This window comes from Nothobranchius furzeri, chromosome 19 (assembly GCF_043380555.1).
Source record: "Nothobranchius furzeri strain GRZ-AD chromosome 19, NfurGRZ-RIMD1, whole genome shotgun sequence".
Taxonomy (NCBI): domain Eukaryota; kingdom Metazoa; phylum Chordata; class Actinopteri; order Cyprinodontiformes; family Nothobranchiidae; genus Nothobranchius; species Nothobranchius furzeri.
The window spans coordinates 10,051,423-10,077,065 of NC_091759.1; the positions used below are offsets into that span (position 1 = coordinate 10,051,423).

Below are 25,643 nucleotides of genomic sequence, written 5' to 3' on the forward strand. Positions count from 1 at the left end.
GGCCTGAAGATGGACCCCCAGAAGGTTCAGGCCGTAGCTCAGTGGCCTCTACCCACGACCCTGAAGCAGCTGCAAAGCTTCCTGGGTTTCTCGAACTTTTACCGGAGGTTTATATGCAACTTCAGTTCCCTCGCAGCGCCTCTGACCTCACTCACCAAAACCACCAATCAGCCTCGCCCTTTTCGCCTTACTCCAGAGGCTGTCCGGGCTTTCCATGAGCTGGTCGGACGTTTCACTAAGGAACCCATCCTCCTCCACCCGGACCAGACCCGGCCCTTCGTCGTGGAGGTGGACGCCTCGGATGTGGGAGCGGGGGCCGTTCTCTCGCAACGGGGTCCAGACTCTAAGCTCCACCCATGTGCCTACTTCTCCCGGAAGTTTTCCCCCACACAGCAGAACTACGGGGTCGGCGACAGAGAGCTGCTGGCAATAAAGTGGGCGCTGGAGGAATGGAGGCAGTGGCTCCTGGGGACCACCGATCCCTTTCTGATCTGGACCGACCACCAGAATCTCATTCATCTACAGACTGCCCGCCAACTCAACCCTCGTCAGGCTCGGTGGGCCCTCTTTTTCGAGCCGTACCACTTCCATATCGCCTACCGGCCCGGCTCCAAGAACCTCAAGGCGGACGCTCTCTCTCGGCGTTTCGCACCAGATGCCGCCCCCCCGGAGCCTCGGACCATTCTACCGACTCAACGCTTCCTGGCCTCCCTCCAATGGCCGTTGGAGCAGTCCATACAGGCGGCACTTCCTGGCGATCCAGCGCCGCCGGAGACCCCATCAAACCGTCTCTACGTTCCCGCCTCCTGCCGGCAAGAGGCGCTCACGTGGGGGCATTGTTCGCGGCTCGCAGGACATCAAGGACAAGCCCGTACCCTCCAGTTCCTCCGTCGGGCTCTCTGGTGGCCGTCCATGAGGAGGGACGTCCGCGAGTTCACAGCTGCATGTGATGTGTGTGCTCGCTCCAAGTCCTCCAACCGACCCGGCGCTGGAGAGTTGCAGCCTCTCCCTGTGCCCAAGCGGCCGTGGTCACACATCGGGCTGGACTTTGTCACGCGACTGCCGGCGGTCGACCACCTGGACACTATATTGACTATCACGGACCGTTTCTCCAAGGCCGTGCACTTAGTGGCCCTGGCCGGCCTCCCCACTGCCAAGAGGACGGCCGAACTGCTCCTGGAACAGGTGGTGCGGCTCCATGGTTTCCCTCAGGACATGGTTTCCGACCGAGGACCCCAGTTCGTCTCACGCTTCTGGAAGGCGTTCTGTCGCCTGGTCGGTGCTTCCACCAGTCTGTCCTCTGGGTACCATCCGCAGACAAACGGTCAGACAGAGAGAGCTAACCAGCAGCTTGGACGCTACCTGCGCTGCTTCGCTTCGTCCCAGCCGACCACCTGGCCCCGCTTTCTCCTGTGGGCGGAGCTGTCACACAACCTCCAGACCTCCTCTGCCACGAGTCTGTCTCCCTTCGAGACCTGTTACGGGTACCAGCCTCCTCTGTTTGACCATCAGGTGCCCGAGGTGGAGGTCTCTGCTGCCCAGACGCTGGTCCGCCGCTGTCGGCTCGCCTGGATCCGGGCCCGTGCGGCCATCACCCGGGCCAACACGGAGTATGCCCGTCAGCATCGCCGCCGCCACCGGCCTGGTCCCGTCTTCCGGTCTGGCGACCAGGTGTGGCTCTCCTCCGCTAACCTGAGGATGCCGGCGGGCTCCCGGAAGCTAACTCCTCGCTTCCTGGGTCCGTTCCCTGTCCTCAAGGTCATTAATCCAGTCACCTGCCGTCTGCGCCTCCCGGCTACTCTCCGGATCCACCCGGTCTTTCACGTCTCCCAGCTTAAGCCGGTGATCTCCTCCCCTCTCCACCCTCCGCCGGTCCGGGTGCCTCCGCCCCGCGGGGTTGAGGCGGATCGTACCTACACGGTCCGCAGGATTCTGGACGCTCGCCGCCGGGGACGAGGTTGGCAGTATCTCGTGGACTGGGAGGGGTACGGGCCTGAGGAACGCTCTTGGGAGCCCACGAGCTCGTTTGTCGACCCTACCCTGCTAACTGACTTCTGGGCCCGCCGTCCTGGGACTTCGGGTGCCGTCCCTAGAGGGGGGGGGGTCCTGTCACGAACTCCTCCAGCTGACTGCATTCCATTCATTCCTGCCACCAACGTGGCGACTGACGTCATCACGCCGACACTACTTAAGGAAGTGCCGGCGTTTCATTCATTGCTCAGTCATCGTTCTCACCAGACTTTGTATCGAGTCTCCAGGCTTACCAGCCCTCAAAACCTTCCAAACTACACCTTCAGGAGATAACCACGCCGGTTATCTCCGTCTCTCCGCGTCTGGACAACCGAACTCTCAGTCACGATTCTGATCTGCCAACGAACCTGACAAGATTAAAGCAGAATTTGAAGCTTCAAATTTAAATGCAACCCTAAAATTAATTCTGTCACATGTTTTTGGAATTTGAAGCTTTTTTTTTGCAATAAGTAAAGATTGTGTATTAAATGAGTTCACTAATTGTGCTGACAAGTAAAAAAGAATTACACCTTTATAGATTTGAGACAAGAAGTTGGCAGCAGTGGTAAACTTGTGATGTATTTACATTTCCCTGAGTGAGAAGAACTTTTTATGACTATATAAACATTGTTTATTAGTTTTTACTTACACAGTGGTACTCTAATTTGCTGTGATGTTTAGGAGCACAGTTGACTCTTTTAATGAGACAGAAATTTAAAGAGAACTATTTAAGAGGCTAGAAGTTGCAACTTGCCAAAAAGAAGTCCACCAACATCCTTTAAAATAAAACTTTCATTTAACATTTGAGGAACAGAAAATGGCGACTGTTGACATCACTTCTTCTCACTTCCTCGCTCTAAGCAGCAAAAAGCAGAACAAAAGGAAAACTATTTTTATTTTCAATGCAAGTAAAATCACTAGCAAATAGATTATAAACCATTCCTTAAAATGATTACAGATGATTGAAAAGTGGTTTTACTCAACATGATCACTGCAGATTGGAAAAAAGAACATTTCCTTTAAATTGTTGTTGTTGTTCAAGCAATTATCCTACCAGATGGATGCAAAACTTTCAAAAATCCACATACAGAAGAGAAAACTACAGCAAAATATAATTCATCAGTGTAGTAAAACAATAATATTAAGTTCCGGTCAGCAGGTCTGTGTTCTCAGCAACAGCGTCTCCTGTCTGCAGAGCTCTCTGGACGTTCTGCCAGAAAACTCCTGGGTGTGCAGCCTGAGGCCAGCTGAGGTAGGTGCGTTTCTTCACCAGCTTCCTCATACGGTAATGTGGAGACAGATGATGAGGAGGGATCTCCTCCAAGAACAGCAGGATCAGCACGTCCTTTTTCTCGTCAAACAGACGAAAGCTAAAACAAAAAGGATGTAGAAGAAACAGAATTTAGACACCATCATTAACAAAATCCATTTGAATTCTGTTTCTTTTCTGCTTGATCAAGAATATTTTCATGTTTATGTTTATTTATTTAGCAGACACTTTTATCCAAAGCGACTTACAATTTATAACCTATAGGGCATGTTGTGATCTGTGGGGGAAGCCGGAGTACCCGGAAGAAACCCACGCATGCATGGGGAGAACACGCAACTCCACGCAGAAAGGCCGCAGGCGAGTATCGAACCTGCGACCTTCGTGCTGCGAGGCAACAGTGCTAACCACTGCCCCACCATGCACCATCCTATTCTACAGCTCTTTTGAGTCAATCTACCATTTAAGAGTACTAATGTCTTTCTGTCAATTTGTACTACACAACACTGTTGACCAGTTATTTGAATTTTGGATATTTTATCCATTCTACTCTTTATATCCGCAGGAATTCCACACAGCTGGTCCTAACTGAGCACTTCGCTCTCAGACAGCAGCTTTACTGGTGGTTTCCAGAATAACAAAAAATAGGATGGGAGGGAGATCTTTTAGCTATCAGGCTCCTCTCCTGTGGAACCAGCTCCCAGCTTTAGTCCGTGAGGCAGACACCTTGTCTACTTTTAAGACTAGGCTTAAAACATTTTTATTTGATAGGGCCTATGGTTAAAATCTGATGTTAGCCTAGATCTGGACAAGTGGGGGAGTAGAGGGAGGTGGAGAATACAGTCAGTAAAGACAGCTCTCCCTTGCCCTGACTCCAACATGCCTCCATCTAAAAGGCTTGGTTATCCAGAGTTATGTTTGTAGTTATGCTGCTATAGGCTTAGGCTGCTGGAGGGCACACTGACCATTTTCCACACTCGACTACTTTTTTCTACAATCTGCTCTTTAACTGTATTATTTCCTGCAATTTCAGTTGTTAACTTTATTTTTTCCTCTGTGTTTTTCTCCCCAGAAGAAGCTACAATGATGTTCTGCTGAGCTGTGGTGGCCTCATGGATGGGGCCATCGACTTAAACACTGTTGCTAACCATTTAAACAATCTCCCTCTCCTGATAATAACATTTTACTTTCTTTGACATTGAATGTGCTACTACTAGTTTACCCGTTTAATTATAGATTCACTAGGATAAATACAATGAAGTTTATCTCACCAAATATATTTACTAAGAAATCACAATGTAACCATAGAAACATTACTTGGTATATTGCGTGTGTGTGTGTGTGTGTGTGTGTGTGTGTGTGTGTGTGTGTGTGTGTGTGTGTGTGTGTGTGCCATCTTCTCGATCCCCAGTGAGTCGTGATGGATGGCTGCTTATACTGAGCCAGGATCCTCTAGAGGTTTCTTCCTGTTAAAAGGGAGTTTTTCTCTCCACTGTCGCTAAATGCTTGCTTATTTTGAGGATTGCTGTATAGTCACTGACACTAGTCAGTAACTTGATGAAATTTGCTGGGTTCCTTATATAGGAAACTTTTTTCTGATTGGCTTAATGAACTGACCTGTTTTGGAATGTTTACTGTGGGACGTGCCTTGAGACGACTCTTGTCGTGATTTGGCGCTATATAAATAAACTTGAACTTGAACTAGGTCCTGTCTAATGACGAGTTACACCAAAGTGTAGGAAAAAGCTTGTTGTCTTGTAAAACAGTCAGAGAGCCTTGTCTTTCAACTCAGCCTCCTTCACCAACACAGATTAGTGCAGCATGTTTGTTTTTTGCAAGCAAGCCCGTAAAATCTACTTCCCTTTGTTGACCAAAGGCTCATTCTCAATATAGAGTTGGTTTCTGGTTGAGGACCACAGGAGAAATGCCAACGTTCAGGTAATAAAACCATGAGTTATGCCTAACCAGGACATGTTGGTATTTCTTCACCTTCTGTACAGCACACTTATTTTTCCAACTGAAATGAATTTCCTTATCCCTAAAGCCAGTTTCAACACTAGAAGATAGGAACGTCAAAGCATCTGCCTCCATCTGTTGTTTGCAAAATTTCACTTTAAAGATTAATTTCATTTCTTTTTTTAGTACATTTGCAGTGGTCTCTGGTAACAACGAATGCCCTAGGAGTCATTTTCTTCAAACAAACAATTATTTGACAAAATTTACGTTCATTGCTGTCCACATTTAATCTTCAAACATTCAGAGCAGGAATAAACATCACTAATCATCCTAAAATAAACTTAATTTGAAAATATATTTTTCAGAAAAGGCACTTGAGCCCTTGCGCCGGCTTCTTCTCAAAATTCCCACGCAACAAGTTAATACCCTTTTTTGAAGTCTGCATCGATGCAGACTTGGGCGAAATGAGGATCAAGGGTGCAAAGGGTCAACTTCCGCACTCTTAAAGTAGCTTTCCAGAGTTTTCTACTTTCAGAAATTCTGTATGATTTTTCAGAAATCTGTAAAAGTGATGATCTTATCATGTACTGTGATATAGTGTAAGCAACACTTTTTTTTTTTTTTGCTAAGCACGCCCCCTGCCCCGCAGAGCTCCGTGCAATAGGAAACTGAGCGCGGAACAGAACTAACCAATAGTGTTAGACTACCGCTTAGATGCTTAAAAGTTAAGGAATACCTCGGCTGATGCAGAGTTTATGAACTTTTCATGAACAAGAAAGTCTTTAAAATATAAATATATGAAAACACAACATGATACGAGAATAATACTTGCAAAACAACATGTTTTAGCTCTGTTTGTCAGCTGCAGAAGCACATTTATAAACAAGAAACGTGAAGTCGCCATCTTAAAAAACAGAGCAACAGACTTTTTGTGTGATATGCTTGTCAGCCACTAGATGGTGCCATTGGACAAGAGAAATACTCCAAAAAGACCCTTTTGCCATTTGCTTTCCATCAGTGGCTAATGCAGGAAATAGGGGTAAGAGACTATTTTCACTTTCAGCCTGCGTGTGAAACTCAGAGAGACCGATCTTAAAAAAAAAAAAGTAAAAATGGTTTCTCATTAAACTTCGTCTTTTAAGTTTGTTTTATGTGAAATTGTACAGTAAAAGACAACGCCCCCACCTGGCCATCTGGATCTCTCTGGAGCACCATTCACTCTGCAGGTAGTGGCGGCTGATCACACAGATGGTCTTCCTGCTGCCATAAATGGCATCAGTGATGTTCTCTATGATGGGTTTACCTGCAGAAACAGTGGGTCAAGCAATTCTAGTTCTAGTGTTTAGACTAAACCATCCTTGTGTAATTCTAGAAACGTTATCGAAGACTGGAAAGTCAGGTGAGAATATTTGCCCCATTTCCGAGTCTGACCCAAAAAATTTTTTCTATTTAGTTTTCTTAAGTTTGAAAAAAAAAAGACAACACCCCCCCCCCCCCAACAAACATGTAACTTCATGTTTAATCACATTCATATTTTGGTAAACAATTCATTGAGCGTTTACCTGGTTGGAAGTCTCTGTGGTGCAGACAAAGTCTCCAGCCTTGCTCTCCCTCCAGCACTGGAAGCATCTCTCTGTAAACCCAGTCCTCATCGTGGACGTTGTAGGACACGAAGGCATCAAACTGATGAGGATCTTGTTTCTTCCCCTTCCTGCTGTCGTAGAGAAAGGCCAGGAAGAGGTGGAATGTGTAGACCAGCTGCCACTTCAGGAAGTGGTAGATGAAGGATGTGAGGAGAGTCAGAACAACCAGACAAGTGCTGGAGATGAAGAAGAAGAAGCGGCCATCATCCATACAGGGCTGGATGTCAAAGTCCAGTAAAAAGGTTCCTTGTTTTTCCACAGGAAAGGAACATTTGTACTGGTGAGCGTTTACCACCTGGGTTTGTTTGTTGTTCTTTACCCACTGGATGAAACCAGAGTTTGAGCATCCACAGGTGAACTTGTTGTTGCTCAGGTCCAAGTACGTTAGAGAGGGCAGAGACTTTAGGACTGAATCATCAATCACATTGATCTCATTGTCAGTCACTTTCAGATATCTGAGAGCATAAAGCTCGGCCTGCACCAGAAACTCCAAAGACGTTATATTATTCTCAGTAAAATCAAGACTCTGCAGGTTTGGGACTGATAGGAAGAACTTTGAATTCAAATCAGACAAATCCGTCTTAGCTAGTGTCAGACTCTTGAGCTGGGAGTTAAACTGAAATGTTCCCACGTGTGAAGCGTGAACATGGACACCTCTAAAAGTGTCCAAATTTTCCATGGCCCTTAGCAGAAAGGTCAAAGGTCGAAAAGATGAAGCCTTTGCTTTATACGTGTTGAAACCTTGGTCAGCATTGTTGCAGATCACCGTGAATCTTTTCATTGACTTTAAATGAATGAAGTCATCTTGACTGGTTGTATGAAGAATTTCCAAATTGTTATCATAATTGCATAATTTGAATTGTATATCAAGAGATTCCAGGTTGTTTAGTTCAGAAGATGAGTTACATTTTTCTCTCCCAAAAAAACTCGTTTCCACATCAAGTTGTTTCAGGGCGTCCTGAAAATCACAGATTCGTACGACTGTTAACACAGTATGGCTCAGGTCCAAGACCTCCAGCTTCTGCAGGGAAGTCGTGAAGGTGTTTCCAAATGCCTGCAGCAAATTGTTACTCACGTCTAAAATCTTTAGATTGGTAAGGCTTTCAAAGACACACTTCTCCAGGTTGTCTATGTTGTTGTAGTTCAAGTAAAGCTCTGCAAGATGATTTGTTTGCTCAAAATCCTCACAAGTCAGCTTAGATATAAGATTTCCATTTAGGTTCAACACCTCGAGGCCTTCTAGGCTCCTCACATCATATGGAATGTTGGTGAGTGAGTTCAGGCTTACATTTAAGGAACGCAGATGCTTCATTGATTGAAATGTGCCCTTTGGCAGCTCAGTTATGGTATTTAATGTCAGGTCAATCTCTGTGACCTGTGAGCAAGGTTCAATTGACAAAGAGGTGAGGTCACTGTAGAACAGATCCAGCTTCCTCAGTGTTTGTATTTGGCAGATTGTGGTTAAGAGTCCCTTTTCAAAGTCCAAGTATGCTAGTCTTAGATGACTCAGAGACTCAAAACTCTGGAGGATGTTTTGGAAATCTTCAAAGGAAAGCCCTGGATGAGTAAGATACAGATGTGTTATGTTCCTCAGTAAGGCTTTGTCTGGTATATCCCACTGAAGTTCAGAATATTGTTGTCCACACCCAGAAAAGTCTAATTTCTGGAGATAGGGAAAGATTGGTGTTGCGATGCTGAATGTTTCCAGCTGAAAACTAGAAATGCCCAGCACTTTGAGACTAGAAGAGAGATTCAGTGGCAGGTCGTTGGTCTCAAAGGAAGAAAACTGGTTACACGTAAGGCGGAGTGTCCGTATCTGTGGTAGCAGTAGGATGGGCTCAATGTCAGCAACCTCTTTGAGCCCATTTTCATTCAAATCCAGAGTTTGTAAGCTGACCAGAGGTTGGAGGGCCGAGGAATGAATGAACGTGATGCTGTTTTCACTGAGATCCAGTTCAATCAGGTTGGACAGACCCTGGAACATGTTGCTAGTCAGGTTGGTGAGTTTGTTACTACTTATGTCAAGTGTTTTCAATGAAACCAAGTCAGTGAAAGATCCGTCTTCCACGCTTGCAATTTCATTTGATGTCAAATTCAAGAGGCTCAGCTTTGACATGTCACAAAAATCGTCTTTGATTATCTTCTTGAGCACATTTTCTCCAAGTTGTACCATCACAGTGTGTTTGGGGAGATCGTCAGGGATGGTCACGAGTTTCCTTCTTGCACAGTCCAGAGCAACCTCAGCAGAGGGATTCTCCTGATAGATTATGGAGCAGTTTTTTAATGAATAAGCCAGTGACAAATGAATAAGACACAGCAAACAGAGAAGTCCCACAACAGAGTGTAAAGATGAAGTTTCCTTGGTGGCCATGTTTACTGAGTTGCAGTAAAATTTTCAGTGCTGGTTCTGCCCGATCATCTGTAGAGAACACAAACAAAAGTGTTTTAAATGTTATTATGTGCTACTTCACCTGTTAAAAAGCAGTTCCCTATATTTAGAGATGCACTTTGCTTTGATCTAGAGACCAAAAAGTCAGGGAAATTTTTAACCTAACTTGTGTACAACGCACTCGAACCCTACTGCGCACTTTCTCCAAGTGCACTTTGCTGAAGACCGCAGGACGCAGTGCGAATATTGAGATTGGGTCTATGTCAAGCACAAAAAACAGTTTTCACCTTCTTGAACCAAAAACTCACCTTCTGCTTTAACAAGCTGACTGACTCTTGCTAGTGTTTTCTTGCTGTATCATCGTCGTCGTCTTCCTCCGCTTATCCGGGTCCGGGTCGCGGGGGCAGCATCCCAACTAGGGAGCTCCAGACCGTCCTCTCCCCGGCCTTCTCCACCAGCTCCTCCGGCAGGACTCCAAGGCGTTCCCAGACCAGATTGAAGATGTAACCTCTCCAACGTGTCCTGGGTCGACCCGGGGGCCTCCTGCCGGCAGGACATGCCCGAAACACCTCCCCAGGGAGGCATCCAGGAGGCATCTTGACCAGATGCCCAAACCACCTCAACTGGCTCCTTTTGATCCAGAGGAGCAACGGTTCTACTCCGAGTCCCTCCCGAATGTCCGAGCTCCTCACCCTATCTCTAAGGCTGAGCCCAGCCATCCTACGGAGGAAACTCATTTCGGCCGCTTGTATCTGCGATCTCGTTCTTTCGGTCATTACCCAAAGCTCATGACCATAGGTGAGGATTGGGACGTAGATCGACCGGTAAATCGAGAGCCTGGCTTTCTGGCTCAGCTCCTTCTTCACCATGACAGATTGGCTCAGCGTCCGCATCACTGCAGACGCTGAACCAATCCGTCTGTCGATCTCCCGATCCCTCCTACCCTCACTCGTGAACAAGACCCCAAGATACTTGAACTCCTCCACATGAGGTAGGACCTCTCCCCCGACCCGGAGTTGGCAAGCCACCCATTTCTGGTCGAGAACCATGGTCTCAGATTTGGAGCTGCTGATCCTCATGCCAGCCGCTTCACACTCGGCCGCGAACCTACCCAGCAAGAGCTGAAGGTCAGAGCTGGATGAAGCTAGGAGGACCACATCATCCGCAAAAAGCAGAGACGAGATTCTCCTGCCACCAAACTCGACAAACTCCACACCACGGCATAAAGGTTATGAACAGAACCGGTGACAAAGGGCATCCCTGGCGGAGTCCAACCCTCACTGGGAACAGGTCCAACTTACAACCGGCTATGTGGACCAAACTCACGCTCCTGTGGTAAAGGGACTGAATGGCCCTGAACAGAAAGCCACCCACCCCATACTCCTGGAGCGTCCCACATTGCTCCTCCTGAATCTGAGGTTAAAAATCAGATGGACCTTCCTCTCCAGAACCCCTGAATAGACCTTTCCAGGGAGGCTGAGGAGTGTGATCCCCCTATAGTTGGAACACACCCTCAGGTCACCCTTCTTAAAGATGGGGACCACCACCCCGGTCTGCCACTCCATAGGAACTGCAATGACCATGCAATGTTGCAGAGACGTGTCAACCATGACATCCCTACAACATCCATAGCCTTGTGATACCCAGGACGAACCTCATCTGCCCCCGGGGCTGCGCCGCTGTGTAGTTGACTACCTCAGCAACTTCTGCCCCCGAGATTGGACAGTCCATCCCCAGATCTCCCGGCTCTGGTTCCTCCTCGGAATGCGCATAGGTGGGATTGAGGAGCTCCTCAAAGTATTCCTTCCACCGTCCGACTATAGCCCCAGTTGACGTCGGCAGCTCCCCATCCCCACTGTAAACAGTGCGAGTGAGTTGCTGCCTTCCTCTCCTAAGCCAGACAGTTTGCCAGAACCTCTTTGGAGCCAATCGATAGTCTTTCTCCATGGCCTCACCAAGCTCCTCCCACGCCCGAGATTTTGCCTCAGCAACTGCCACTGCTGCACCCCGCTTGGCTATCCGGTAACTGTCTGCTGTCTCCGGAGACCCACAGACTAGCCACGCCCTGTAGGCCTCCTTCTTCAGCCTGACAGCACCCTGAACCTCTGGTGTCCACCAGCGGGTACGGGGGTTGCCACCACGACTGACACCGGCCACCTTGCGACCACAGCTAGCAACAGCCGCCTCAACAATCGCAGAGTGGAACAAGGCCCACTCAGAGTTAATGTCCCCCACTGCTCTCGGGACGCGGTCAAAGCTCTGCCGGAGGTGGGAGTTGAAGACCGTCTTGACAGGTTCTTCTGCCAGGCGTTCCCAGCAGACCCTCACTATGCGTTTGGGTCTGCCAGGTCTACGCGGCATCTTCCCCTGCCATCTGTTCCAACTCACCACCAGGTGGTGATCAGTTGACAGCTCTGCTCCTCTCTTCACTCGGGTGTCCAAAACATGCGGCCGCAGGTCAAATGATACTACTACAAAGTCTATCATCGACCTGCGACCTAGGCTGCCCTGGTACCAAGTGTACCGATGGGCATCCTTATGTTCGAACTTGGTGTTTGTTATGGCCAAACTGCGGCTTGCACAGAAGTCCAATAACGAAACACCACTTGAGTTCAGATCAGGCGGGCCGTTCCTCCCAACCACACACCTCCAGGTCAAGCTGTCATTGCCCACGTAGCATTGAAGTCCCCCAGCAGGACAATGGAGTCCCCTGATGGAGCACTATCTAGCACTCGTCCCAGGGACTCCAAAAAGGGTGGGTACTCTGAACTGATATTTGGCCCATAAGCACAAACATCAGTCAGGACCCGTTCCCCGACCCAATGGCGCAGGGAAGCTACCCTCTTGTCCCCAGGGATAAACCTCAACACACAGGCAGAGAGTCTTGGGGCTAACAAAAAGCCAACTCCAGCCCTCCGCCTCTCACCCGGAGCAACTCCAGCAAAGGAGAGTGTCCAACCCCTCTCAAGGACTTGGGTTCCAGAGCCAATGCTATATGTCGAGGTGAGTCCGACTGCTCAACCTCTGCCACAAGCTCCTGCTCCTTCCCCGCCAGCGAGGTGATGTTCCATGTCCCAAAAAACAGTTTCCTCGTCCGGGGATCGGACCGCCAAGGCTCCCGCCTCAGTCTGCCACCTGATCCACTTTGCACCGGACCCTTCATGTTCGTCCTGAGGGTGGTGGTTTTGCAAGTTCCCATATGCCAAAGACAGTGGCAAGAAACAGGGTCAAAAGGTGGGCCACAGAGATAAGATTGGACCCACACTGAAACACAATGAACTTGCTTATGCGAGTAAAATCAGCCAGAAGACAGGGGCCCAGCTGCACAACAAGCATCCAAGCTGGGACAAAAGAAGATCAACTGAAGATAAAGCATCTCAGAAGTGGACAAACCCGTCATGAAGAATCCTGGACTTCGGGAGAAGTTGAAGATCAGTTGCAAAAATGACACCAAATGTCTTGTGTTGAGCTAAAAAGTATGAAACTGACAAATGACCCCATTGTCCTGCTGTCATGTGATAATGATATATGTGTAACTGGAAAACTTTTACTTTGTCTAGGCTGTCCCAAGAAGAGTATAAAAAGAGCAGCTACTGTAGAAGCAGAGCTGGGAGATTTTGGGGCAGTCGACAGTGAGAGACAGAGCAGATTTGGGATAGAAGAGGTCAGTTTTTGGGGAGAGAAGGAGAGAGTCATACCTAGAGTTAGAGAGTGACAGGTTAGTGTTGACACAAGTCAACCATTTATTCTTATGAAGATTTTAGCATTAACACCCTCCACAGGGGATAGTTTAGTTTTATATTTACTCATTTTTTGTATTTTGCAATTTGAGACAGTGTGTGTGTGTGTGTGTTAGAGGTTGTTAACCTGAAGCTGAAGAAGACTTAGAGTTGGTGCAAGCCAACTGATTATTCTTAGTTAATTATTAGGATTAGCATTTCTCCTTGGGGGAAGTGATCAGTCTTATATCTACCTATTTTTTTGTATTTTTTGATCTTGTAATAAACTTTTTGGAAAAAGAATCCACATCCCTGATTCTTAAAGGTCCTCTTTAAAGGTTTGAGTTGGGGCCCCGACCTGAAACAATAAGGAGAAGTAAGCATATTTAATTACAGGTTCCTGAATTATCAGGATTTGCTTTACAGTTTGTGACAGATTAAGAAAAAGAAACCTTAGGTGAAAAAGCTAGTCTTTTCCTCTCCCGTGAGTAACGAGATGTCCTAAGGATGATAAGCCAAAACATTAGTAAGTTAAAAATAGGCTCTGTTTGCAAGTGTGAAAAAGTCTCTGCCAGCGTGGGAAGGTTGGATTAATTAGATTAATTAATAATTCAATGTTAGTCTGATAAACTAACAAGAATCATTTTCTAGTTACCACCGACCACTAAAGCTGATAGAGGCGCAAATTAATCCTAATATATCCCAAAGAACTGTCAGCAACGGATGGCCACCTGCTAAACTTTGCCCTAGTATTTAGAACCACTAAATAACGAGAGAAACTAAAAAGAAAGTGTGCTGTCACAAAAGAACTAAGTACGGCATTTCATTTCACCTTAAAATAGGAAACTGATTCTAATTAGGGAGTCCAAACCAGGGTCTAATACAATAAAACTCACCGACGCCCCACGAACCCTGAGAAAGCAGAGCAGTCTTAGGTTCTAACGGAACCAGGTTTTAAAGGAACCGACAAATGGGACACGCTCGCGACAGTGGGTCCACAGTTGGATGAGCCCATGTTCAGGCTGGGCCCGGCCGGGCCCCATGGGCGAAAGCCCAGCCACCAGGCGCTCGCTTACGGGCCCCAACCCCAGGCCTGGCTCCAGGGTGGGACCCCGGTAACCCTCTGGGAATTTACTTCCATGAAAGATCCTGTGAACCATTCTTTGTCTCACCCTTCATCTAAGGCCAATTTGTCATGGGAGACCCTACCAGGGGCACATAGTGCCCCAGACAACATAGCTCCTAGGATCATTAGGGCACTCAAACTCCTCCACCACGATAAGGTGACTGTTCAAGAAGGAGTTCTTGCTGTATCATGATGCTATAATGTTAAACTGCTAATGAGTGATTTGTGGGTGATTTGGGATTTAATGGTGACTTGTGTGTGCTGCAAGCAGGAAAACATTATTGAGTGGTAATATCTTAGACATCCGTTCTTAGTTTTAGACATACTTAATTTTTTGTACAATTTGCAACTCTTCATTTTTTATTCTTTTTGGCTGCTGTCAATATGATTGCTGCTGTGACATCAAAATCTCCCCGCTGAGGGACAATAAAGGAATTTTGTATTCTATTCTATTCTTGAAATTATGTGGTAGAACTTCAGCTCTGACAAATTCAAATCTTCATAAAGATGCAGAAAGCGTATGCATAAAAAAATTAGACTTGGCTTTTTTCATTGGAGAAAAAAATTACATTTTTACTAAATCAAACTCCTTGACTTTGAATTTATTCGAAAAGTTAGAACAAAACATTTTGTACTCACCACTGATGATCAGATCTATCTGATCTGATGCATCTATCTGTCAACTCAACTGTTGTTTCAGTTCCCCAAAATTTCTCTCTAATAGGGAAGCTAGAAATGAGTTGTGTGCGTTTTGCAACACGCCACAATAGCAGCAAGTTCTTTTAGGTGAGCAACTCCAGACCTTCTAACTGAAACACTGATCTTCGCGTTTTAAAACTTCAATTAACATGTCAATTGGAGGTCATATGCATGCATCCTATTTATACCACGTCTTCTATTACTGTCACCACCACCCTCTCCCATGCACGACTGCAAACCCTTCAGTGATACAAAAGATGGCAGCACACTGTTATTAGCTGGGAAATTCAACCAGTCAGCCTGAAGAAAGGAAGTTGAGAGCTGAGATGTGGACTCTTGCCTTCAACTACAAAACAGAGCTTATTTGGGATGTGGAGAGAGGAAAAAATTTCATGTTCAAATCATGTTTAATTTGTACAGCTCTACAGGGTATAAAGTCTTCAGAGTCTTCTTTTTTCTAAAAGTCAGGGGGGGAGCAATGCTGATGTTTTTATTTTAGTTTAGTTGTGCCCCAGCGTCCATCACCTGCAGAATCTATAGTTGTGAGGACAGGAAGGTCATTCAGAGTGTCATTGACCCAGCACTGAGGATCACCAGCTCACAGCTTACTCTTTTGGTTAAATATTCAGAACCCGCTGCGGCCACAAAACCAAAAATCACATACATGAACCGACCCACCCTGAACACAATCCTCTTTCACTTCAGCTGCAAATGTTTCTGAAAATCTTTATGCAAAGACACACTACCAGCTCGTATATTGGTTTCCTGTTGTAAAAGAGAACATTTTTTTTCTTATGTAAGCTTCGGTAGTAATCTTAGGTGATCCAGGAGGCACTCAAATACAAGATCATACAGGCAAACGATGGCTACAGTTAAGAAATTGGAGGAACAGCTGGGGGAGAACAATTCTCAAGGTCCATGGAGAGGACTCCGCAATATCACTGTGGGAGATGAGGTTCCAGTGGGACAGTCAAGGGAGATCAGGACCAATGGACCAATGAGCTTAATTTGTTCTTCAAAAAGTTGGACTCCATCCCCTTCACATCTACAACAGTTACCACCACCACCACCCCACACGCACCCAGTGAATCACCCCCTATCCCTTAAACTCACACAACTCCCACACCTCAAGTTTCAATAATGCACTGTGAGAGTCATGTTTTTGACTCCTCGAGTACTTTCAACATCATCCAGCCTGCTTTACTGCAGCAGAAGATGAGGGGTGCAGGAGTGGACAGACATCTGACTGCATGGACCATCAACTACCTCACCAAGAGGCCACAGTACGTGACGCTGCATGACTGCATGTCTGAGGTGGTTGCACGCAGTACTGGAGCTCCACAGGGTATGGTGCTCTCACCCTTTCTCTTCACCTCAGACTTCACCTACAACACCAACAGCTGTCACCTCCAGATGTTCTCAGATGACTCGGCCATTGTCGGCTGTGTGTCTGCGGGGAATGACCTGGAACTACTTTGTGGACTGGTGTAAGCGTAACCACCTTCACTTAAACACCAGTAAACTAAAACGTAAGTAAAAAACAAATTCTCCTTTTCGTTAACATTTTTCTTAAAAACACGACAAACCTTTCTAAAAAGAGTAAAACAAAGTTTAGAAAACTTGGGAGTTTTTTTTAAATTCTTTAAATTATTATCAGTAGAACAACTTTTCACTCATCAACACTATCTGGACTTAAAGGCAAGCAAATACTGACAAATGATGTGACATAAAAACAAGTGCACTCAGAGCCACAGGACAGTATTTAATAGTACAATTGGAAGACATGAACAAATGCAACTAAATTGAAAGACAAGAATTATGTACATAATTGACCACCTGGTGGCACTGTGCTTGTAGAAACACAATCCAAACCAGTGTTTGGATGATGATTAAATACATTATACCTGACATATTTACATGAGCCAGCTGTGTCTCTTCTCTCAGTGTTCCATTGCTCCGGTCAGCAGGTCTGTGTTCTCAGTGAGAGTGTCTCCTGTCTGCAGAGCTCTCTTGACCTTCTGCCAGAACCCTCCTGGGTGTTGTGCCGCCTGAGGCCAGCTGAGATAGGTGCGTTTCTTCATCAGCTTCCTCATGCGGTAGTGTGGAGACAGATGATGCGAAGGGATCACCTCCAGGAACAGCAGGATCAACACATCCTTCTGCTCATCAAACAGGCGGAAGCTGAACAAAGGAAGAAGGAGGAGAAATAGTACTTTTAAATTCCATCCATGCATCCATTTTCTTCCGCTTAGCCAGAGGCGGGTCGCGGGGGCAGTAGCCTAAGTCGAGAGGCCCAGACTTCCCTCTCCCCAGCCACTTGGGCCAGTACTTTTAAATTCCATCCATCCAGAGCTAAGCCCAACCAGCCATTCCTCCCCATCCCCACATATTTCTCTCCTCCTGCTCCCTCATATCATCACACAAACATGCACATATGACCTTGGGGGGTGGACAAATCAGGGAGTGCAGTTATGGACCCCATTTCCCCATTCCTGTGGCAACCTGCCCCCCCAATTTTATTTGCACCTTAAACACTTTCATCAATGACATTCCACACAAACACACACTTAGGGCCTTGGCAGTGAGCACATCCAACGGCATTTGGCAGGGGGATTTCTCAGCCTCATCCCAAGTGCCGGTGCTCACTTCCAATTTTAAACTGCACGTAGACACCGAGGGCTGTGGGTGCAAGTGGGGTGGTGAGGTGTCATCAGCTGGCATAGGCCAGACGATGCCCGCACTGCTCGCTCACCACAGCCATGGAATACACCTCATGATCTCACAACACTATATTGGAGCAGGCGGAGGGAGACTAGGGGTCTTAGCCACCTCTGTTGTTGCTTGGCTTCCTGGGGCTGGAGGCTAGGAGGGAGATCCCGCCGTCCAGTTGGGGTCTGGGGTGGTGGGTTGCTGTGCTCAGCGTTGGGCGGGGGAGCCTGCTCATCAGCACCCCAGCAGAAAGGGCCAAACTCTGGTAACCGGTGATGGTTGTACCCCATATGCAGCAGCACCGGGACCAGAGTGAATAGGGTGTGTATGGGGAGCATGAGTGGGTGTCTGGCGTGCATTTTTGTAAGTCTTTGGTTGTATGTGTATGTGTGAGCATGAGGGAGGGAGTGTGTGACTGTGTTTGTGTATGACTGTATATGTCAGGCGGGGCCTTTGACTCCTCCCCTCTCCTGGGACTTCTTTTGATGATATAGATGTTCGTCTCCCCTCTCCCTGCCACACCTGGTGTGGAGTGGAGTGCGGTGCCTTGGTCTGCCTGGGTCGTGGCTCCCGGGTCTGGGAGTTTAAGATTTTTGGCATCTGCCTGATAGATCCCGGTGGCTGACTGGTGGGGTCTGGGTCCTTGGGCTCTGCTGGTTCCCCGGCGGGGGTGGTCGCCCCTGGTTCCCAGGTCATTGGGTCCCGGGCTCGGCTGGCTAGGGGGTGGGAGGCTGCAGGCGGGCCTGTGGGTTTGCCGCCGATATCTCCCGGGACTCTGCCGGCTGCTGGTTGTGGCCCCCCGGGGCGATCCTCTGCGCCTCTCGAGGGGAGCGGGGGCTTTTCTGGTCGCAGTCTCCCTGGAGTTCCTGTGCTCTGGGGCAACTGCTGGATCTCTGGGACTTGGAGCTCCCCCCGTCTCCTACACATCTTTAGGGGGCAGATCTGTGGTCCCTCACACTCTCTATTGGGCGCTCCTATAGAGAAACCTTACATAAACAAGCACGTGTACACACACAGGTGCTCACATGGTGCTCTCATAAGTATGGACTTGGGCACGTTCAACACGTCTTAAGGCTATGGTGGGCACTTAATGCACTGTGATTTATTATCGTGTGATTGTTCAGTTAAACAATGTTGATTATATATTTCTTCATCAAGTTGACGCAGTGATAGCTAGATCTTGTTGTGTTGTTGTTGTGCCCCATTTTTTTCTTCTCTCTTTCTGCAGGTCTAGAAGCAGATTCTTGTTCATTATTGTTTATTTTTGTGGACCCCCCCCCCCTCCCCCTCTCTCTTTTGTCTCTTCCTTTCTCTTTCACCTCTGTCTCCGTGTCTGGTTGGAAGTACAAAGCATTCAAAAACAATAACAATAAAGTTTTAAGTATCAGGCGTGACATTAAAAGCAGATGCTTTGATGCTCCACCTGAGAGTAAATCTGTAAGACTTGTTACCAGCATTCAGACATCAATTCTGTTTGCTTCACAGCCAGACAGGACACACACACACAAAAGAAATAAATAAATAAATAAAAAATCCATCCATCCATCCATTTTCTTCCGCTTAGCCAGAGTCGAGTCGCGGGAGCAGTAGCCTAAGTTGAGAGGCCCAGACTTCCCTCTCCCCAGCCACTTGGTCCAGCACTTCCGGGGGAATCCCAAGGTGTTCCCTGGCCAGGTGAGAAACATAGTCCCTCCAATGTGTCCTGGGTCTCCATTTAGGCCTCCTCCCGGTTGGACGTGCCCAGAAAACCTCACCAGGGAGGCGTCCAGGAGGCATCCTGATCAGATGCCCGAGCCACCTCAACTGGCTCCTCTCGATGTGGAGGAGCAGCAAGTCTACTCCGAGCCCATCCTGGATGACCGAGCTTCTTTTAAATGTGTGTTTCAAAATGTATTTTAATCAATTGTCATACTAGACTTGTAACAGAGTGAGATGGCACAGATAAGTAGAAACAGTTGTGGCAGACTTTGAGTTCATAGGCAGGAGTTAGACAAGGTTGTTGCATTTAGAACTTGGTGTCAAATAGTGTACAACCTGTACAACCAGACCCAAACCTCTGGACAAGTTATTCACTGGAAAAAGTCATAAAACTGCATAAAAACATCAAAACAGTAATAAAACTGATCCTTTGTAAAACACACAAAAACACATCCTTATTAAATGACATTTTAACACTCAGTTCAAATAATTTGAACATGGTATGCTAAACAACAGCGCCCCCACCTGGCTATCTGGATCTCTCTGGAGCACCATTCACTCTGCAGGTAGTGGCGGCTGATCACACAGATGGTCTTCCTGCTGCCATAGATGGCATCAGTGATGTTCTCTATGATGGGTTTACCTGCAGGCGCACGAGAACATAAAAGAACATTAAATCTCATTAGATGGAGTCTCTCGAATAATGACATCATCTCTCACAGAATATGCAAAGTTAAAAGAAACTCAAATTTAGCTAATGCTTACTAAAGTTATCAGCGAGTCATTATTTTCAGATCATTTCAACGTTGAAATCAAACAAATAGAATAATCACATCAAGTGCATTCATGGCAGAATTCTGCAAATTAAATTTTGACAAAAACATTTTTTTCTTTGTCCAAATCTAAAATGAATAAATTCTGCCTGAAACACTGAGCTGCTATTTGTTCTGAGTTGTGACAAAATCATCTGCATATGAGTGATGTCTGAGGTCATTTTAATGAGAATAAAGTTTGAAATTCACTAAAAAATTGAACATTTTTAACCTGTGGTGCACAACATGATGTCATTCAGGACAAGAGAAGAAGATTGTTTTTTTTTTAGTTTATTTCAAACAAAGAAAAACATCCATATTTTTTTTTAAACCACAAACAGAAAAAATACATATCATCATCCCTTCTTCTCTGTTTGAAAAGGAGTAGGCTGAAGTGGAAACTTATATGTCCCTACCCCTTTATACAAGTAATTTTTACTTGTTTACTAAATGTAACACAAAACCTACATTAAAACAAACAAAATGGTACAAGTCACCAAAAAACCAAAAACCACCAAACCATATGGAAAAAAAAGAAAAAAAGAAAAAGAAAAAAAAAAACATATTTTTACAATTGATACAATTTTCTTTTCCTTAGAATAAAGGACACCCACATAAATCATCTATTTTCCACTATATACTTGTTCAGAATATGTTTTTTATAATTCATTTTAAACACATTTATATTTGTACTTACTTTGATTTCTTCTTCTAAATTATTCCATAATTTAACCCCTATTATTGTGATACACATCTGTTTTAATGTTGTTCTAAACTTATGTATCTTTAAGTTTAGTGTCCCTCTCAGGTTATATCCTCCTCTCTCTGTGAACAGTTTCTGTATTTTATCAGGCATTAATTTATTTCTTACTTTCTACATTATTTGTGCTGTTTTGTATTTAACCAAGTCCTGGAACTTCACTGTCCGCGTTTTAATAAAAATATTGTGATATCAAATTGGCCTGATCCACGTTTCATTACACACAATAAACAAGGGAAAACTAAAGGACAGAGTTTACCTGGTTGGAAGTCTCTGTGGTGCAGACAAAGTCTCCAGCCCTGCTCTCCCTCCAGCACCGGAAGCATCTCTCTGTAAACCCAGTCCTCATCGTGGACGTTGTAGGACACGAAGGCATCAAACTGATGAGGATCTTGTTTCTTCCCCTTCCTGCTGTCGTAGAGAAAGGCCAGGAAGAGGTGGAATGTGTAGACCAGCTGCCACTTCAGGAAGTGGTAGATGAAGGATGTGAGGAGAGTCAGAACAACCAGACAAGTGCTGGAGATGAAGAAGAAGAAGCTGCCATCATCCAAACAGGGCTGGATGTCAAAGTCCAGTAATTTTGTTCCTTGTTTTTCCACAGGAAAGGAACATTTGTATTGATGAGTGTTTACCACCATTGTTTGTTTGTTGTTCTTCACCCACTGGATGAAACCAGAGTTTGAGCATTCACAGAGGAGCGGGTTGTTGCTCAGGTCCAAGTACGTTAGAGAGGGGAGAGAACTGAAGACCAGCTCATTGATCACATCAATCTCATTGTCAGCCAGTATTAGATATCTGAGTTCAGTCAGATTGGTCCTCATCAGGAAATCCAAAGACTTGATCTTAGACTGAGAAAGATCTAGAATCTGCAGGTGTGGTATCGGTTGTAAAAGCTCGGATCTGATTTTTGACAAATCCGATTTTGTTAAGGTCAGAGTCTTTAGCCTGGTGTTCCTCTCAAATGTGAACTTATCTTGCCAATAAAAAAGAACATTTTCAGTTTTGAAAATTTCCAGTTGGTTCATGGACTGAACTTTTTCCATATTGAAGTAATAAAGGCCACTTTTGCAAGTCACTGTGAGACTTTTCATGGATTTGAAGAAGATACCTTGATCATTTGTTGACTCTGATACTGTGAAACGTCTATTGCTAGGCAAGATAATTGTGAGATTTTCCATTAGTTGTAAATGTGTAATTTCACCAAAACCTTCAAGCGGAAGTGATGAAGTAAGCTCTTCCAGGTTCTTTAATCCATTAAACGCTTTACTTTCTGCCTTTTCAAACAGATACGACTCAATATTTAAACGTTTCAGAGACTTTAAATGTCTGAAATAATCATTTCTGATACATTTTATGAAGTTTTTTCTTAAGTTCAAGACCTCAAGCTTTTGCAGGGCATTGTTGAAGGCATCTGTCACTGTTGTGAGCATGTTATCACTCAGATCTAAACGCTTTAGATTAGTAAGACTTTCAAACACACATCTGCCTACTTTGCTGATTTGGTTGGCGTTCAGATAAAGCTCAGACAGATTTGTGTTGTTCATGAAATCCTCACAGCTCAACTCGGAGATGAGGTTGTTTCTCAATCTCAGGGTCTCAAGGGAGGAGAGGTGCTTGACATCGAATGGAACTCTGTTGAGCTCGTTTCTGCTTACGGACAGGAAACGTAGTTTCCTCATCGGCAGGATGGAACCTTTTGGCAGGTCCTTTAGGTAGGTGTCTTCCAACTTGAGCTTCGTGAGCTGAGAACATGAAGCAAGTTGAGAAGTGAAACTATTGAGATCTCTTTGAAATAAATTCAAGCTCCTCAGTGTTGCTTTTTTACACATTTCAGACAAAAGTCCTTTCTCACCCCACTCACGGAAAAAAGAAAGGTTGAAATGAGTCAGGGAGTCGAGACTCTGCAGGATTTCTTGGATGGCTTCAACAGAAATCTCTTGCTGATCAAGATAAAGATCTGTTATGTTCTGCAGCAAAGCTTTGTCAGGGATGTCCCATTGCAGATTATTATGATATCCACAAGCAAAAAACACTAGAGTCTTGATATAAGGAAAGGCTGGTGTTGAGATGCTGAACCTGATTTTACCAGAAATTTCCAACGTATTCAGGTTTGAGGAGAAGTTCTGAGGCAAGTCTTTGGTCTCAAAGGAAGAGAATAGATTGCAGCTAAGAAAAACCTCCTGTATTTGTGGAAGATCTCGGATGGGTGCAATGTCACAGATTTGTTGGAGCTTATTGTAACGTAAAGACAGAGTTTGCAAGCTGATCAGGAACCGGAAGGCTGCGTTATGAATGAATCGAATCTTGTTTTGACTGAGATCAAGCATGGTGAGGTTGGACAGGCCCTGGAACATGTTACAAGTCACGTTGGTGAGCTTGTTAGTACTGATGTCGAGTGTTTTCAACAAAACCAAGTCAGTGAAAGATCCATCGTCCACAACAGTAATTTCATTTCCATACAGTAACAGGTAACTCAATCTTCCCATGTCGCAAAAATCGCCTTTATTAATTTTCGGAATCCGATTCATTCCAAGTTTGACTGAAACGGCATCTTTGATGAGGTCATCAGGAACGGCGACAAGCTGCCTGTCTGCACAGTCTAAAGCCACTTCATTAGATGGAGTCTCTTGAATAATCATGGTGCAGTTAGTCAGAAAATAAGCCAGAGAATGGTTAATACAGCGAAGAATAAAGAGGAGCATAAAAATCAATAAAGATAAATTTCCTTTAGACCTCATGATGATTTTATTGAGAGACTGTGGTTGATCGGGCCCTCCAATAACCTGCAAAATACACCAATGCACATTTACTTAAAGAAAAAACAACTTTAGTTGCACAGTGCTGTTTTATTTAATAAAGATCCCAGCTTGATTTAGAGAGAGACTTCTGAGTTTTGAATTTAGAAATTGTTGGATTTAAAGAATATAAACGAGGAACTAAAACGCAGGGTTCAACCAGCTGTGGTAAAAAGTAAACCGTCACTGTCTGAATTTATTCTCGGTCCTCACAGCGCTGAAGGCCAGTTGATTGGATCAATACGTGGGCTGAATTCTTTACATAAATACATTTAGTACATTTAAAACTTGTGCGTACAAAATGTACAAAAGTATAAAACTTACTTTGTCCTTTCCTGCCAAGTCCGTATTCGATCGAAGCTTGTTTGTTCTGAAAACGGAAGTGAGAGATGCAAACTCATTCAGCAAGTCATCCACTCAAGAATCAGCCAGGTGCTGCTCACAAACTATTTTAAGTGTCAAAATGTCTCGTTATTTTCAGTGAAATTGTCATTGGTTCAACCACTTAATGTCAACAAAATAATGGCACACAGCTGGTAATAAACACCCTGAAGATTCGGTATAAAAATCACCCCTTTGGTCTTTTATGTGTCGCCACAACGGTTCTTCCCTTTTTGACTCCATACAGTTAGGGTTGGGGTTAGGGTTAACCCCACACAGGTCAGAGTTAATGACTGAAAGAAAAAATAAAATTCACGGTCACATTTTCTAATAAAAAATGTTTAAAACATCAGTTACAACTATTGAAAATCAGCTAAATTAACAGAAGTGAATGTAAAAAAAACAAAAAATTGACTCTATTTGGGCCCCTCAGTGTACACGCGAAGGAGGTCAGATAAATATGGCAGTACCAGAACATTACACATTTAAAAGCCAACAGTTAAACCTTAAATCACTTAGAAACTGGAGAGAAAAGTGGAGATAAGCCAGGCTGGAGTTATGAGTCGGCATTATTTAAGTTCCCAGTAAAAGACAAGCAGCTAAAGAAAGTTTTCAGAAAGCTGAAGAGGTTCTAAATGAACCCAAAACTTTAGAATACTTTGAACGTAGCGTTATGGATAGTAAACTTTTATTATAGTTGTCAATCATCACATCTTCATGTTGCTTCTCTCTTGAATAACTGAAGTTCACGAATGAGGTTTCACTTCTCTAATTTGTGCTTCAGTGCTTAGAAAAGTAAAACAAAACAAACAAAAAAACAAAAAAACTGATTAGGACTGAACTTGGTTTCTGTTCCACTTTGAAAGACACTAGAAATGGATTCTTTAAAAAACTCAGCTAAACATGATCATCACAATAATGATGGACTACGAATATCAGAGGTTTGGATTTGAGTCACATGACGTGGACTCGAGTCAGACTTGAGTCATTATTTTAATGAATTTTGGCTTGACTTGATAAAATCTATAAAGACTTACGACTTGAATCGACTTGAGCATATTTGATAATTTAGCACAAAAGTGACACGACATGGACAAAAATCATAAATCATTCTTCGTCGTGGGTGTGATCTTGTTCTGCTAAATGCAGCAGCACTTTGTATATAATCAGTTTCAGTTGCACTTTCTGCTTGTTTGAGCAAATAAATGAAGCTTTAAGAAGCTTTATTTCTGCAATTTTTTTTATTATCATTGAATTGAAGTCAGACAGATGACTTGATTATGACTTGAAAATTCTAAGTTAAGGACTTGGACTTGACTTGGACTTCCAGATCATTGACTTTGGACTCGACTTGGACATGGTTGTCGTTGACTTGGACTTGTCTCGAGACTTGACTGGAAAGACTTGTGACTTACTTGTGAAATGGAAAGCAGTGACTTGGTCACACCTCTGATGAATATAATCAGAAAATAACTACAGAAGTGTTTATTTTTAACATGGACGTAATTTTTTGGGGGGGGACAGGGGGGACATGTCCCCCCAACTTTTTCCAAAGTCAAGTTTTGACCCCTGCACTTTTTACCATCCAAAAATAATATTACGCTATATTAAATTGACACTGGCTGAGCACTAGGACCAAGCGGAAAACAACCGTTGAAGCCGGTTTCCCATTAGAACAT

At 44.9% G+C, this 25,643-nt stretch overlaps 1 protein-coding gene across 5 annotated transcripts; it reads right to left on the bottom strand.

The window, feature by feature from the left end:
* Positions 1–2,787: 2,787 nt before the first annotated feature.
* LOC107396830 (toll-like receptor 13) lies at positions 2,788–24,123 on the bottom strand. 5 transcript variants are annotated; one of them, XM_070547627.1, is made up of 5 exons: positions 23,908–24,123; positions 21,048–23,571; positions 19,742–19,859; positions 16,727–16,990; positions 9,166–9,295 (listed from the first exon to the last, which is right to left on the bottom strand). In XM_070547627.1, exons 2-4 carry the CDS (start codon positions 23,524–23,526, stop codon positions 16,750–16,752), a joined length of 2,838 nt encoding a protein of 945 aa, XP_070403728.1. In that variant the 5' UTR covers positions 23,527–23,571; positions 23,908–24,123; the 3' UTR covers positions 9,166–9,295; positions 16,727–16,749. The 5 variants fall into 5 exon arrangements, with proteins under 5 accessions (XP_070403730.1, XP_070403731.1, XP_070403729.1 ...); XM_070547629.1 differs by lacking the exons at positions 19,742–19,859; positions 21,048–23,571; positions 23,908–24,123 and adding exons at positions 2,788–3,380; positions 6,419–6,536 and having other exon boundaries at positions 6,796–9,295; positions 16,727–16,866; XM_070547630.1 differs by lacking the exons at positions 16,727–16,990; positions 19,742–19,859; positions 21,048–23,571; positions 23,908–24,123 and adding exons at positions 2,788–3,380; positions 6,419–6,536; positions 14,750–15,220 and having other exon boundaries at positions 6,796–9,295.
* Between the last annotated feature and the right edge of the window lie 1,520 nt (positions 24,124–25,643).